The 17102-nt window shown below is 41.0% G+C and overlaps 1 protein-coding gene across 1 annotated transcript; it reads left to right on the plus strand.

Moving 5' to 3' along the window:
• Positions 1–871: 871 nt before the first annotated feature.
• LOC121462983 (60S ribosomal protein L18a-like) lies at positions 872–2213 on the plus strand. The gene is made up of 3 exons (XM_041674973.1): positions 872–958; positions 1510–1761; positions 1847–2213. Exons 1-3 carry the CDS (start codon positions 872–874, stop codon positions 2177–2179), a joined length of 672 nt encoding a protein of 223 aa, XP_041530907.1. The 3' UTR covers positions 2180–2213.
• Positions 2214–17102: the final 14889 nt, after the last annotated feature.

Consider the following 17102-nt stretch of genomic DNA (forward strand, 5'->3'; position numbering starts at 1 on the left):
GCTTTTAATCCCAGTACTTAGGAGATAGAGGCAGGCGAGTTCAAGGCCATCCTGGTCTATAGAGCAAATTCCAGAATAGCCAAGGGTACACAGAGAAACAGAAAGAAGAAAGAAAAGAAAAGAAAAGAAAAGAAAGGAGGGAGGGAGGGAAGGAGGGGGGGAGGGAGGGAGGGAGGGAGGGAGGAAGGGAGGGAGGGGGGAAGGGGAGAGAAGAGGAGAAAAAAGAGATGAAAATACAAGTAAATGTCATTGAAGGTATGGTAGACACAGGTATGGATGTAACCATAATTTCATCAGAATATTGGCATCCAAATTGGTCTTTTCAGGATGTAAATGTTGAGTTTTTTGGGATTGAAACTTTATCTCAGGTAAATCAGAGCATAAAATGAGTTTAATGTATAAAGCCAGATGGACAGACAGGAATATTAAAACCATATGTGGGGGCTGGAGAGATGGCTCAGAGGTTAAGAGCGCTGACTGCTCTTCCAGAGGTCCTGAGTTCAGTTCCCAGCAACCACATGGTGGCTCACAGCCATCTATAATGAGATCTGGTGACCTCTTCTGGCCTGCAAGCATACTTGGAAGGAATGCTGTATACATAATAAATAAATACAATTTAAAACCATATGTGGCTAACATAACAATGAATTTGTAGGAATGTGATTTGTTACAGCAATGGAATACTCAGATTAATATTCCCCCAATCTTAGAAACAAACATAGATTAATGTATGTTTCTGAGAAAAATATTAGACAGTTTTATAAAGAATAATCACTGACCATTCAGGTTGTATAAGAACAGGGCACCAACAGCCCTACTTTTCAAACGGTTGACAGACAAACCTGTATGGGTGGAGCAATGACCTTTAACAATGGAGAAGCTACAGGCTTTAGAACAGCTGGTTCAGGAGCAACTAGATGCTCAGGATATTGAAGAACCAACCAGCCCTTGGAATTCTGTATTTTTTGTTAAAAAGAAACCTGGAAACTGAAGAATAGTAGCAGATCTAAGAGCTGTTAATAGGTGTTTCAGCCAATGGATTCTCTACAATCTGGCATTCTTTTGCTTTCTCTATTGCCTAAAGGATAACCTCTTATAGTTATTGATTTAAAAGACTTTTCTTCACTAGCCTTTACTAGAAAAAGACAGAAAAAAATTGCCTTCACAGTGCCTACTTATAATAATTCTCACCCTACTAAAAGATAGCAATGGAAGATTCTCCCACAGGGAATGTTAAATAGCCCCACCCAGTGCCAATATTTTGTAAGTCAGCCATTGGAAATGATACATTGATGTGGGATGTCCTTCTGTATATGAGTTACTTTTATTGGTTGATGAATAAAGATTTTTCAGTTGATGGCTTGGCAGAGTAAAGCCAGGTGGGAAACCGAACAGAGATGTAGAGAGAGAGCAGGTGAAGTCAAGCAGACACCAGACAGCAGCCAAGGAAACAAGACATGAAGAAAATGAGGTAGCACCATGGTCATGTGGCAATACACAGACTAATAGAAATGGGTTAATTTGCTTCCTTTTGTGACTGGCGGCGGACGAGGACGGACCTCCATGAAGGCCTCGGGCACACTCCGGGAGTACAAGGTGGTGGGGCGCTGCTTGCCCACCCCGAAGTGCCACACACCACCGCTGTACCGAATGCGCATCTTCGCCCCCAACCATGTGGTGGCTAAGTCCCGCTTCTGGTACTTCGTGTCACAGCTGAAGAAGATGAAGAAGTCATCCGGGGAGATCGTGTACTGTGGGCAGGTGCGGCCCAGGGCCCCGCAGGGTGGCAGTCCCTGGGCTCCCCCAGAGCCAAGGCAGCACGCTTGACTGTCCTCCCTGCCCACAGGTATTCGAGAAGTCCCCCCTGCGCGTGAAGAACTTCGGCATCTGGCTGCGCTATGACTCCCGCAGTGGGACACACAACATGTACCGCGAGTACCACGACCTGACCACTGCTGGGGCTGTCACACAGTGCTACCGAGACATGGGTGCCCGGCATCGTGCCCGTGCACACTCCATCCAGATCATGAAGGTGGAAGAGATTGCTGCCGGCAAATGTTGCAGGCCGGCTGTCAAGCAGTTCCATGACTCCAAGATCAAGTTCCCACTGCCCCACCGTGTTCTGCGGCGCCAGCACAAGCCTCGCTTCACTACCAAGAGGCCTAACACCTTCTTCTAGACCCAGAGACCCACTGAATAAAACTTCAGAGTTCTAAAAAAAAAGAAAGAAAGAAATGGGTTAATTTAAGATGTAAGAGCTAGCCAGAAATACACCTGAGCCATCAGCCAAACAGCATTGTAATTAATATAGTTTCTGTGTGATTATTCGTGTCTGAGCAGCCAGGAAATGAAAGTGCAGTCTCCACCTACAATATGTAAGCAATTTCCTCAATCTGTAGATTACCATTGCATGGAACGCATTTTACTATTTGATTCCAGTGTAGATACTTTAGAAAGAATGTTTGAGGGGCTGGAGAGATGGCTCAGAGCTTAAGAGCACTGACTGCTCTTCCAGAGGTCCTGAGTTCAATTCCAAGCAACCACATGGTGGCTCACAACCATCTGTAATAAGATCTGGTGCCCTCTTATGGCCTGCAGGGATACATGTAGACAGATACTGTATACATAATAAATAAATAAACCTTTTTTAAAAGGAAGAAAAAATGTTTGAAGAAGTAAAGAAAATTTTGCCTTCTTGGGGATTACAACAACTCCTGAAAAAATACACAGATGAGGTTCTATTAATTATTTAGGCTGTAAAATAGGTTTACAAAAAATTTAGACCCCAAAAGGTGCAAATTAGAAGAGACAGATTGCAGACTCTTAATGACTTCCAAAGCTTGCTAGGAGACTTTCCCATCTATGGCCCACAATTGGGATAGAACCTGATGACCTGATTAATTTAAACAAAACCTTAAATGGTAACAAGGATTTAAATAGTCCCAGAGAATTATCAGCTGAAGCTTAGAATTGACTTTGATTGAAGAGAAATCACATAAGGCACATGTCAATCCTAAGGATCTGAAGCTTAACAGCATTCTGGTCATATTATCCTCCAAACATTCTCCTACAAGAATTTTAATGTACAGGGAAGATAGTATCTTAGAATGGATCTTTTTACCACATAAACTGAGAAAAAAATTAAAAAGTTTTTTTTAATTCTAAAAGGAAAATGGAGACTTCATCAATTAGCAGGAATAGACCCTGTAGAAATTATAGTACCTTTTAATAATGAGGAAATTGACAAATTATGGGAAGGAAGTGAACCCTGGCAGAGAGTTTGTACTAATTTTTTGGGAGATATTAGCAACAACTATCCTAAAAACAAGAGAATTCAATTTAAAAAGAAAACTAGCTGGATCCTCCTTTGCATTGTATGGGACACACCAATAAGTGAAGCCCCTACATTCTATACTGATGCAAACAGATCAAGAAAGGCAGGTTACAAATCAGTAAATGAAAGTAAAGTGGAACAAAACCCTTATGATTCTGTCTAAAAGTCAGGATTACATGCTACTCTCATGGTACTTAGAGCTTTTAAAGAACCCCTCAATAGAACTCAAGAACAATGGCAATGGATTTTTGATCCTACTGCACGCACTGGCTTTGTGGGAGCCTAGGCAGTTTGGATGCTCAACTTACTAGACCTGGATGGAGGAGGGGGTTCCTTGGACTTCCCACAGGACAAGGAACCCTGATTGCTTTTCGGTCTAAGGGGGGGGGGGACTTAATTGGGGGAGGGGGAGGGAAATGGGAGGCGGTGGTGGGGAAGAGACAGAAATCTTTAATAATTAAATAAATTAAAAAAAGAACCCCTCAATATAGCTACAGAATCACAATATGAAGAGAGTTCTTTTGCATACTGAATTTATACCAGATGGTATGGAATTGACTTCATTATTCAGTTGTAAAATATAATCAACAGGCATTATCCCATATACATAACACATATCCAATCACATATGGGTCTGCCAGGTTCGCTAGCACAAGGTAATGCAGAAATCGACTCAATTATTGATTGGAAATGTGCTGAAAGAGCTGAATTTCATTAAAAAAAAAGTCAATAGCAAAGGGTTTTTTTTTTTTTAAAAAAAAGGCTTTTCCATCACATGGTTTTTTTAAAAAAAAGGCTTTTCCATCACATGGTAACAAACCAAGGACTTTATAAGGAAATATTCTACTTGTACTTTATACAACCAAACACCACTACCTACAGGGAATAACCCAAAGGAATAAAATTTTGCAAATGGATGTGTACCATTTTGTAGAATTTGAAAAATTAAAATAAGTATACCACACCATTGATACACCTTTTTCTTTTCTTTTTTCTTTTTCTTTTTTCTTTTTTTGGTTTTGTTTGGTTTGGTTTTTCAAGACAGGGTTACTCTGTAGCTTTTGGAGTCTGTCCTGGAACTAGCTCTTGTAGATCAAGCTGGCCTTGAATTCACAAAAATCCTCCTGCCTCTGCCTCCCAAGTGCTGGGATTTAAGGCATGCGCCATCACCGCCCAGCCCGATACACCATTTCAATGGGCAGCTGCTTTGAGTTCAGAAAATGCTAATTCGATAATCACACATTTGCTAGAAATGTTTATTTCTGCTGTTCTCTACAGACATGTAATGCAAATGGCCTTTTTGTGTCCCCATCCAATTAAAGCTGCGTTGGAGCTGTAGTGTGGCTCTCTCCTTCTCTAAACCCAAGCATGCTTAATAAAATGAAATACAAAATCTCTCTCATGTCAGAAGAGCAACTTGATATGGGACAGAAGAATAACAAAAATTTAAGGACTATTGCTTATTCTAGGACTTATTTAAGGACTATTCTTTGGTTTTATATTGACCCCTTAACAGCTTTTCTTAAGGTTAAGATGTATAAGATTTACATATATATTCATATATATTAAACATTTTGTCATGATATTAATGGTCATATAGAGTATTAACTAATTCTAGAAAGAAGTTTACTCTACCTTCCTGAATATGATTTCAGGTTTGATTCTCTATCAGTTTTCTACAGTAAACTATGAACATGCCTAAAGGTGACCTCAGGAAGTCTCCATAAGGAGGATGAGGCCCTGCTGTGGAGCTCCTCCCATTCCTTTAGCCAATAGCCTTTAAGGTAAGCCCACTTGGGCGTGGTCTCTTTTGCTTTAAAATGCAGCAGTAGCCTTTCTTTTCCTCTCTCTCTCTCACTCACTCTCACTTCCAGCTCCCGCTTCTGGCTGCTAAACTCTGTTCCTAGTTGCACCGAGGGCTGTTGTCTAGGACAGCGATCTGTAAGTTTTTCCCCTTAAATAAATAACCCTGTTATTAATCATAATTCCAAATGGGTGTGGGATTGTTTTGTGACTTACATCTTCAAGGCCCCACAATAATGGCTCCTCCACCACTAAGCTGAAGAACACCACCTAAAGATCAGCTATGAACTACAAGTTGCTCAGAACCATTCTGAGGTAGCTAGCTAAGATGATCCAGCCTAACAGATTACTCTAACGAGGACTTGAGACAAAGCCCTGCACTTTCCCATTGTGCAGAAACTGGACAACAAATGATAAAGCTACCTCTCTGAATTTGACAATTAACCAAAATTTTCTTTTAGAATACCCTAAAGATGTCATCACCCCCAGAAAGCACGAAGTAAATGTGAGACGATGACATCCACATTCCCAAGAGGTGGGGTGGGTGGGTTTTGGTCATTCAATTGGTTATGGACATTTGTCATTGTTTGGGAGGGTTGGTTACAAGTTGTTATTGGTATGGTCAGGAGCAAAATTGAACAAAGGAAATTAGATCCAGAGTTCTTGTTTTGCAAAGAAAAAATGGGGATGCAAATATGATAGGATAAAAGGGTAGAATCAACTTTGAAAAGAAAAAGGGGATGATATAGATAAGATAAAAGGTAGATTATTGAATATACTTTAGAAAGCAACTATTAGTTTAAATGCTTTACAGTGGATTGGAATTTTGTAGATCATATGCAAATTTCATATATAGATAATTTGAGATCAATTTTGTTAAAAACAGACTGCACATATATTGCTAATCTTGTTCAAAATATTGTACCTATACAACTCGTTTACCAATGTAATGCAAATTTCTAGTCCTTGAAAGTTTTTATTAACAACTATTTATGGTAATAAGGAAATAAAGTTTAGTAATTAGTCACCTATTTCAGTTGAACTTGTAGTCACAATAGGTATGTTTTCAAGGTCAAACAGAAATGTATTACATAGACAGGTCATATTCAGAGATCTACAGAATATGGCATTTAAAATGTCTTAATAGATTAGGTTCTTTTTTATTTACAACAATGAGACATGTCTGCTCCTGGCAGTGCAAATCTACTTCAGAGAAGATGATGGACATTGAAGAAACTCCACATGGAGTTTGCTTTCTTTTTGGGGGGGAGGGGTGGAGGGGATTTCAAGACAGGGTTTCTCTGTAACTTTGGTGCCTGCCCTGGAACTAGTTCTTGTAGACCAGGGTGGCCTCAAACTCACAGAGATCCGCCTGCCTCTGCCTCCCGAGTGCTGGGATTAAAGGCGTGCGCCACCACTGCCCAGCAAGGAGTTTGCCTTCTGTGCAGCAAAAGTCACTAGGCAAGAAAGTGCCCTTGCTTCAACTGCTGACACTATGCTGTCCTAATGGGACAAGCAGGACACGACAGCAAGTGACTGCAAACAAGGTGGGACATCCCTTCAAAACCACTGCTTCATAGGAAAGTCTGTCAGATATTCCAGGTCTACAGGCCAAAGATGAATGCCCCAACATTGCAGAGGAACTTTGGGTGACTGACCAGGCAATCAGCTGTTTCTGTCATTTGTCACAATTTTAGGAAGTCGCTTGCTCACTCATCCTGCTTACTCAGTTAATGTTGTTTCCTTCTTGAGTCTCTGAGGGAGTTGAAGACTAGACAGTTATAGTTTTCATTGTTTATGAGACTCAAAAAAGAATTTCACTAAAGAAATATAAAATATATAAGGTTGAGAGAGAGCAAAAATTAGGTATCTTGGTGGTGGTTGTGTACACCTTTAATCCCAGCACTTGGGAGGCAAAGACAGGCAGATCTCTGAGTTCAAGGCCAGCCTGCTCTACAAGAGCTACTTTCAAGACAGACTCAAAAGCTACAGTGGAAGCCTGTCTCAAAACACCAGGGGAAAAAAAGCAAATTAAGTACAAGACTTTGGACTCATCAAGATAGAATTTTCTATGAAATTGTCAAATGCAACTGGCCTAGTCATTGTTGATGTATTTATTGCCTGTATATACTGTATATAGTCATTGTACTTGTTGTATATAGTTTTTCTTATATTAGAGCCTCCTTTTTATTTTAGACAAAAAAGGGGGAAATATAGTGATATATCATTTATATTTTAATAAATAAAGCTTGCCTGAAGAACAGAGAGTAAAACAGCCACACTGGTCAATCATACAGGCCAGGCAGTAGTGGCAAACACATTTAATCCCAGTAGCCACAGTAGCCATAGAAGTCGGGCAGTAGAGTAGTGGTACATGCCTTTAATCCTAGCACTAGAGAGGAATATAAACCAGAATGAAACAGGAATTTACTCCCTTTCTGTCTGAGGATTTCTTGGAGGTAAGCAATCTCTAGTGGTTTGGCTGTTTTGCTTTTCTGATCTTCAGGTTGAACCCCAATATCTGTCTCTGTTTTTTTTAATATTTATTTATTTATTATGTATACAATATTCTGTCTGTGTGTATGCCTGCAGGCCAGAAGAGGGCACCAGACCCCATTACAGATGGTTGTGAGCCACCATGTGGTTGCTGGGAATTGAACTCAGGACCTTTGGAAGAGCAGGCAATGCTCTTAACCTCTGAGCCATCTCTCCAGCCCCATTGTCTCTGGGTTAATCAATCATGCAATCTCTCTCTCTCTCTCTCTCTCTCTCTCTCTCTCTCTCTCTCTCTCATATTTTTTGAAACAGTTTCTCTGTATAACCCCGGCTGTCCTGGAACTTACTCTGTAGACCATGCTGGCCTAAAACTAAAACACAGAGATCCACCTGCCTCTGCCTCCCAAATGCTGGGATTAAAGGTGTGCACCACTGAGTGTTGAATTTGGTAATGTTTAAGTCTCCCATGCAGCTGGTATTCTTCCTGACAGCTAAAGAAAAAGACAGCTCTGAACACACAATTAGAAATGATTAGCCAGGTGGTGAGGGTGCTTGCCTTAATCCCAGCACACTCAGGAGGCAGAGGTGGGCAGATCTCTATGAGTTTGAGGCTAGTCTGGTCTACAGAGCGAGTTCCAGGACAGGCTCCAAAACACAGGGAAACAACAACAACAACAAAAAGTCTCCCATGTGCTATTAGTTGTGGCAGCATAGAAGCTGCAGGATTTAGAGAGGTGAGAAGTGGCACCATGTGGGAACCAAACCTAAATTCTCTCCAAGAGCAGCCAGTGCTCTTAACTACTCCCTTCCCTTTCAGCACAAATCTTGGCTTAAAAATTAAATTTCCTGATGCTTTTTCTTTAAAAATTATGTAAAACTGCATTTTTTATTTCTTTTTTTCCTACTTGTTCTTTTTCATTGTAGGTCTGCATTAAGAACCATCACCAGCTGGATGGTGGTGGCTCACGCCTTTAATCCCAGCACTTGGGAGGCAGAGACAGACAGATTTCTGTGAGTTCTAGGCCCACCTGGTCTACAAGAGCTAGTTCCAGGAGAAGCTAAAAGCTACAGAAAAACCTTGTCTCAAAAAAAAAAAAAACCCAAAAAACCCATCACTAATAATCACAGAACAGAGTCAATATTACCATTTTGGGCCAGGCATGGTGGCACATCCCAGAATTCTGGAGGCAGAGACAGGCGGATCTCTGAATTTGAGGCCAGCCTGGTTTACAGAGTTAGTTCCAAGTCATCCAGGGCTACACAGAAAAAAAATATTTTTTCATGTAGTTCTGAAGATTTAGTAACTACGTAACAAGGTCAATGTTATGTCTTGAAACCTCCTCTACCAACAAAATTAGTTTTAATTTAGTCTCAGGAAAAATTTAGGACAAGGGCAGAAAGCAGTCACATTCTTTGCCGATATATCACATGAACAGTCTCTCGAACTGGGTGGTGGTGGCGCATGCCTTTAATCCCAGCATTCAAGAGGCAGAGGCAGGCGGATCTCTGTGAGTTTGAGGCCAGCCTGGTCTACAGAGTTCTGGGACAGCCACAGAGTTCCATAGAGAAACCCTGTCTCGGGTGGGGGTGGAGGGAACAGTCACAAGCCCAGCTGCCAATATTGTTCCTTTGTGAAAGCTCGAGTTGTCCTCCACAGTCTGTAGCGCTCTCAGCATCGCTGTTTTGCAAGAGCCTACTGGGAAATTCTGTTGAGTCCTGCTTACAATGTACACTTTCCTACGCCAAACTCCCAAAGTCTTCCACATTCCTCCATAAATCAACATGGTCAGGTTTGTCACAGTAGTTGTATACTTCCTGATATATATCAATTTTCAATTATTTTTCTATTACTCTGACAAAACACCATAACCAAGGCAGACTATATAAGAAAGAGTTTATAATTGGGCTTAGAATTTCAGAGCTTTAGAGTCTATGATGGTAGAGCGAAGGCATGTTGATGCTGATGAGGGGTGGAGGTGGAGTAGTAGCTGAGAATTCACATCTTGATCCTCAGGCAAGAAGAAGAGGGGGGACTGGGAAGATAACTCAGAAGTTAAGAGCACTGGCTGTTATCCTTAGTTCAATTCTCAGCAACCACATGGTGACTCACAACCATCTATAATGAGATCTGGTGCCCTCTTCTGGTGTGCAGGTGTACAGGCAGGAGGAACATTGTATACATGATAAATAAATCAATCTAAAAAATAAAGAAGTTGAACTTCATTTATTTAAAAAAAAGAGGTAGAGAGGGAACACTGGGAATGACTTCAATCTTTTGAATCTCTAAGCTCACTTGCTATGACACACCTCCTCCAACAAGGTCACAAACACACACAAGCACATAATCTCACTATGTAGCTTAGCCTGGCCTAAAATTTACAATCCTCCTGCCTCAATCATATGCTAGAATTGTACCACCAAGCCCATACAGAAACCACTTTTCCTCTCTCTTTCTTTTTATTTTATTGATATTTATTGAGCTCTACATTTTTCTCTGCTTCCCTCCATGCCTCTCCCCTCCCTCCTTCAATCATCTCCCAAGGTCCCCATGCTCCCAATTTCCTCAGGAGATCTTGTCTTTTTCTACTTTCTACTTCCCATGTAGATTAGATCTATGTAAGTCTCTCTTAGTGTCCTCACTGTTGTCTCAGTTCTAAGATTGTGATTTGTGGGCTGGCTTTCTTTGCTTTATGTTTAAAAACCACCTATGATTGAGTACATGTGATAATTGTTTTTATGTGTCTGGGTTACCTCACTCAAAATAATGTTTTCTAGCTCCATCCATTTTCCTGCAAAATTCAAGCTGTCGTTATTTTTTCTGCTGTGTATTACTCCATTGTGTAAATGTACCACATTTTTCTTATCCATTTTTCGACCATCCTCTCTATTTCTTAAACTTGCTACGTAGACCAGGCTGGCCTTGAACTCAGAGGTTTGTGTGCCTCTGCCTCCCAAGTGCTGGGATTAAAGGCCACCACACACAGGCCAAGATTTTAGATTTTTAGTTTGTTATTTATTTTTCAAGTCATGGTTTCTTTGTAACAGCCCTAGCTGTCCTGGAACTAGCTCTTATAGACTAGGCTGGCCTTTAACTCACAGAGAAATGCCTGCTTCTGCCTCCCGAGTTCTGGGATTAAAGGTATGTGCCACCACCATCTGGAAAGATTTTGGATTTTTTAAATAGATTTTTATTGAGCTCTACATTTTTCTCTGCTCCTCTCCCTGCCTTTCCCTTCCCCCCAAAGATTTTGGATTTTTACATTTTTTTTATTTACACTATGCCTCCATGTATGTCTGTATGTTGGCTGTATGTATGTTGGCTACCCCAGAAATGGAGTTACAGAGAGTTGTGAAATGGCAATTCTACCAAAAGCAATCTATAGATTCAATGCAATCCCCATCAAAATTCTTCATGGATCTGGAGAAGACAATAATCAACTTTATATGGAAAAACAAAAAACCCAGGATAGCCAAAACAATCTTATACAATAAAGGATTGTCTGGAGGCATTACCATCCCTGGACCCAGCAATACCACTCTTGGGAATATACCCAAGAGAGGCCCTATCATACAACAAAAGTATATGCTCAACTATGTTCATAGCAGCATTGTTTGTAATAGCCAGAACCTGGAAACAACCTAGATGCCCTTCAGTGGAAGAATGGATGAAGAAAGTATGGAATATATACATATTAGAGTATTACTCAGCAGTAAAAAACAAGGACTTCTTGAATTTTGCATGCAAATGGATGGAAATAGAAAACACTATCCTGAGTGAGGTAAGCCAGACCCAAAAAGAGGAACATGGGATGTACTCACTCATATTTGGTTTCTAGCCATAAATAAAGGACATTGAGCTTATAATTCGCGATCCTAGAGAAACAGAGAGTTGTGAGCTGCCATGTAGTTGCTGGGAATTGAATTCACATCCTCTGGGAGAGCAGTCAGTGCTCTTAAGTGCTGAGAAGTCTTTCCAACCCAAGACTTTGAATTTTTAAAAAGAACCTGGATTTTTTCCAATTTATTTATGTATGTATATGAGCGACATGTATGCCTAGAGCATGTCAAATCAGAAAAGGGAGTTGTATCCCCTGAAACTATGGGTGCTGGCAAGTGAACCTAGGTTCTTTACAAGAGCAGCAAGTCCTCTTTGTTAAGTCCAAAGCAACCCTTCCCCCCGCAAAGGCAGTGCTGGTGACAATGTCCTACACAGAAGGACTATGACCAGGTAAACAGAAGGGTTGTTATTGCATAAATAGAAATCTAAACTCAAAAAAAAAAACCCTCCCAAATAGAGAAGAACTCAAAGCATTCCCACTAAAATCAGGGTCAGGGAAAAGACAACAGTGTTCATTTCTCCACTCCTACCCAACAGAATGTTTCACATTCTAGTAGAGCACTGAGAGAAAGAAATAAAAGGGATGCAAAGAGGAAAAGAAATTAAAACTATCCCAATTACAGATGACATGGTTCTTTCATAACAGACCCTGAACACTACCACTCTGAGCTCATAAACATGTTCAGCAAAGTGGCAAAACACAAACACACAAAATTCTGCAGGATCCATTGACAAACGATCAACAAACCTGACAAAAGGAAGAAAACAAAAGTCTTCTATAATAAAAATCTTCAAGACTCCAAAGAAAGAAATGGAACATACTAGATTTGAAAAGGCTGCCCATCCTCATGGATTCCGAGTAATGCCACTGTCAAAAAGCATCTATAGACTCAAGGCAATGACAATCAAAGGGCTGCTTATAATTTGTGTGAAAGGATATAGTGACTCACATTGTACTGAGATTGTGGGATTCCTTCCTATTGCTTTTCTATTTGGGGATCTTCATGCCACATAAACCATCTCCTATATCCAAGCTGACATAACTCAGGTATCTTTTTAAAGAGGTGACGTCAATATTTAATCTGTGAGATGCTGAATTTCATGAATCATGAGCTCATTTTACCATGGAGCTAAGCTTAACATAAGCAAAAATAACCATGTAGCTACGTCACCATCTTGGCTAAAGACCTCACCAAGATGGTGGCAACCATGAGAATTCACAACATCTCAAATAATGCAATTACATGGCACAAATCAAAATAGTGGCACATAAAACTTCCTGGTCCCACTAAGACTTTAAGAAAACACCATTTTTTTTTGAAGTATCAGACTAAGGGGTAATAATGCCAGATCTCCACAGTGTTAAATTGTTTTGCCTGATATATTTACTGGCTTTCAATAGGGACACAAGATTTTTTTTCAGTCATGTGGCTCAAATACTAGCCATCTAACAAGGGGAGTTAAGAATGAGATGGCTAGATTTGGAAGGCTTGTGTGAATTTCCAGCAGCATGGGGAAAATGTGAGAAAGCACAGTTCCTAACCAGGACCTAAAGAAGAAATGATTGGGTGCTGGACAAGCTGCAGCCAGTAGCAGCTACACTGAGAGTTGGAGATAAAAGCTATGTTGGGTTCTAACACCTGCTCCTTCTGCCTAGCACAACGTTTTTTTCTTTCTCAAGACTCCTTGGCTTCATGCTTATCTGCTTCTGTTTCTGCTTCACCAAGTCCTGACCACTCGTTCTTGCTTTAGCTTCTACTTTCCAAGGACAGCAGCATAGATAAGAACCAGGCACGGTGGTGTTCACCTTTAATCCCAGTACTGAGAGGACAAAGGCAGATAGATCTCCATGTATTTGAGGCCAGCCTGGTATACATAGTGAGTCCCAAGCCAACCAGGGTCACACATTGAGACCCTGTCTTTAAAGGGGGGGGGGGGGGGGGAGAGAGAGATTGGCAGAGTCACTGAACCCTCATCTGAGTAGCCAACCACTCCTCTGAGGTCTTGGAAAGGAGCTTGAGTATACAGGCTGGGAGAGACTAGGGAGAGGGCCTTTTACCTATCTAGCTATGGGGAAGCCATCGTTTGTAGTGTGGAGACCTCCCTCTGTGGCTGCTATTGGAACACCTCCACTGCTGTCAGCAACCTCTCATCCACGGTCTATAAGTTAAGACCCATTGATCCCTCAAAATGAAATTTGTTGAAACAGAACATTGGTTTCTCATTAGGGTTTAATAAGACAGACATTACTTAATCTTCCCCAATCCCAAAGAGAAAACTCTCACAGTAGATGCTATATCTGTTAATGTCTCATGGTATTTAAGCAAATGTTAGAAAAATGTAAAAATTTAAATCATTTTAATAAAGAATTTGTGTATGAAGACTACAATGGTTGAATGTTCCCAGGCTATGGAACTAAAAGGTTTTTACAAGATATAATGGTCTGAATAAATGTTTAAGACGTACAAAGCTGGGTGGTGGTGGCACACGCCTTTAATCCCAGCACTCAGGAGGCAGAGGCAGGCGGATCTCTGTGAGTTCAAGACCAGCCTAATCTACAAGAGCTAGTTCCAGGACAGGCTCCAAAGCTACAGAGAAACCCTGTCTCGAAAAACTAAAAAAAATAAAAATAAAAAAAAATAAAATAAAATATAAAAATAAAAGATGAACTGGAGAGATGGCTCAGCAGTTAATATGGCTGCTTTCCTGAGGACCCAGATTCAAGTCCCAGAACCCACAACTGCCTATAAGTCCAGTTTCAGGGGATCTGATATCCTCACAAAGACAAGCAGGCAAAACACCAATGCATGTAAAGTAAAAATAAATCATTATAAAAGATATCTAAAAGATAGAGATTTAAGAGATGATGAAGTACATTAAATTTTCAAAGGGCAAAGTTCAGTAATTGATTGATATCATTAAATCCATGGAACTATTGATCTGCTTTCAGTAACCATTACAAGGACTGGCTGAAGAGCACCAATGTATGCCTGAATTTTGATTGTTTGGGGGCACACCTTTAATCCCAGGATTTGGGAGCACAGGCAGGTGATCCTTGAGTTTGAGGCTAGACTGCTCTACAGAACAAGTGTCAGGATAGCCAGGGTTACATAAAGAAACCCTGCAGTGGTGAGGGTAGGGGAGTGGGGTGGTTGTTTTTCTGACCAAGTTTTATCTAACTATTACATGGTAGATAAAAGCACCACCCAAGCATGGCGATGCATGCCTTTAATCCCAGCACTTGGGCACAAAGGCAGGGGAAGCTCTGGGAATTGGATGACATCCTAGTTTACAAAGCAAGTTCCAGAGCAGTCACAGCTACACAGTAGAGACCCTTTCTTAAAAATAGAAAGGATATTTAAGGCTTTAACTCAATTATTATATACAAGGGAATTTTCTTCAACATGTCCATTCATGATACCAAAAAATCCTCAAAGGCTTTAATGTTCACTTTGATACTCATTAAATCTATATTCATTAAAGTTTCCCCCATGAGTTTTCCCATACATCTGAAGAGCATCAGTCTGAATTTTCCACCATGTTCCACTCAAAGCATTTCCTTTCAGCAGGAGTTGTGCGTTTTCAGAAAGAATCACCGTCTGCCTCATCAGACACTGCGAGATCCTTCAGACATAGGGAATAGATGTGGATAAAGAGGGTTTATCACCTCACTCACCTTCATCCAACTCTCACGTTTGTCCAGTACAGTCTGGATTAAGACCAACAAGACCATACTCTCAGTTTCCAAGAAGTGAATTTATTAAGCATACTTAACATATATATATATATATATATATATATATATATATATAAAGTATAGAGCAAGAACATTAAAACAATAGGGCTGGTAAAATGGCATAGAGCCTGCCCCCAGTACTGATGGCCTGAATTTGGTTTCCAGGACCCCCATGACCTCTGTCCATTGAAGTACACACACACACACACACACACACACACACACAATTAAAATTTAATAAAAAAGCCAGGCGGAGGCAGGCAGATGTTTGTGAGTTCCAGGCTAGGCTAATATACATAAGTTCTATGCCAGCTAGGGCCACGTAACAAAGTGAGCCGCTGTCTCAAATAAACCAACAAGAAAAAACAGCAAGCAGCAGGAAGAATTAGTAAGTGAAGAGCAAAACATTCTATGAGAAAATAACCAGACTGTACTGGAGCAGCACAGTCAAGAAGCAAGTAGGGGTAAGGGTGGGCAAGGCTGGAGAAATTATTCAAGCTTAAGAGAACTGACTGCTCTGAGTTCAATTTCCAGCACATACATAGCAGCTCACAATAATCTGTCACCCTGTGTATGTAGAATGTATTTTTTTAAAAAAAGAGTCCAGGGCTGGAGAGATGGCTCAGAGGTTAAGAGCATTGCCTGCTCTTCCATAGGTCCTGAGTTCAATTCCCAGCAACCACATGGTGGCTCACAACCATCTGTAATGAGGTCTGGTGCCCTCTTCTGGCCTGCAGTCATACACACAGACAGAATATTGTGTACATAATAAATAAATAAATATTTTAAAAAAAAGAGTCCAGTTGTGACTTTGTTTTTAAGGCAAAACACTTTATAGGACAATTCGTCAACCTGCTTCTATCATTTAAAAAATAATAATAAAATACACAGAGCCAACTGGTCGACGTGTGTGTGTGTGTGTGTGTGTGTGATGTATTATTTTCAAAAAAAGAAAAAGGGTCCAGCCATCTGGTCAACCCACTGCATCCACCAAAAATGTGGGAGCAGCTGGTCCAGGAAGAAAGAGTACTGGTCTACCCCACTTCTCAGTGGAGAGGAGGGACACGCACCTGCTCTTCTCTGCCTCTCCACACACGCACAGCGGCTCCATGGTGCGTAAGGAGGTCAGTGGAGAGAGTGCCCAGTTCCAGGGAATCCAATACCCTCTTCAAGCTTCATGGGTACCAGGCACATATGTGGTACACAGACCTACATACAAAACGTCAATGTATAAAATAAGAAAGCAAACAAGTGACACTTGGAAAACCCAGCAGAAACACAGCAGGGAAGCATCACTGAGGTTATCAGCATCTGGTGTTTATTTCCACTGCAACCTTGAGATGGTTCACCTCCTGTCTGTTCACAAAGGTGACACCCGAGACCTGTCTGTGTAGTCTAGGCTGGCCTCAAACTCAGATCTGTCTGCCTCTATCTCCCAAGTGCTGGGATTAAAGGAGTGCACCACCACTGCCCAGAACCACCATGCTTTAAATATCCACAGCTACTGCTGAACAACCTTCTCCTGTCACCACCAGGATAGGAATAGAGAAAGCTTGAGAAAAACATGTTTGAATTTGAAAAAAGGGAGAGTGTACCCCTCCCAGTCTGCTCTCAACAAACTTAAGCAACATGACAGTTTGTCAATGTAACTCATATTACAGTACAATGTGTAGTCAGGCGGTGGCGGCATACACCTTCAATAACAGCACTCAGGATGCAGAGGCAGGCAGATCTCTATGAGTTCGAAGTCAGCCTAATCTATCAAGTGAACTCCAGGACAGTCAGACCAGTTACACAGAGAAACCCTGTCTCGAAAAACAAAACAAAAAAGCCCAAACACAAACCAATACAACTATGTGAACTTTCTAAGGTCTGAGTGTCTGTCCACCTCAGAC

This window comes from Microtus oregoni, unplaced genomic scaffold, assembly GCF_018167655.1.
Source record: "Microtus oregoni isolate MIOR12 unplaced genomic scaffold, Mior012 000025F_ref0000491, whole genome shotgun sequence".
Lineage (NCBI taxonomy): Eukaryota > Metazoa > Chordata > Mammalia > Rodentia > Cricetidae > Microtus > Microtus oregoni.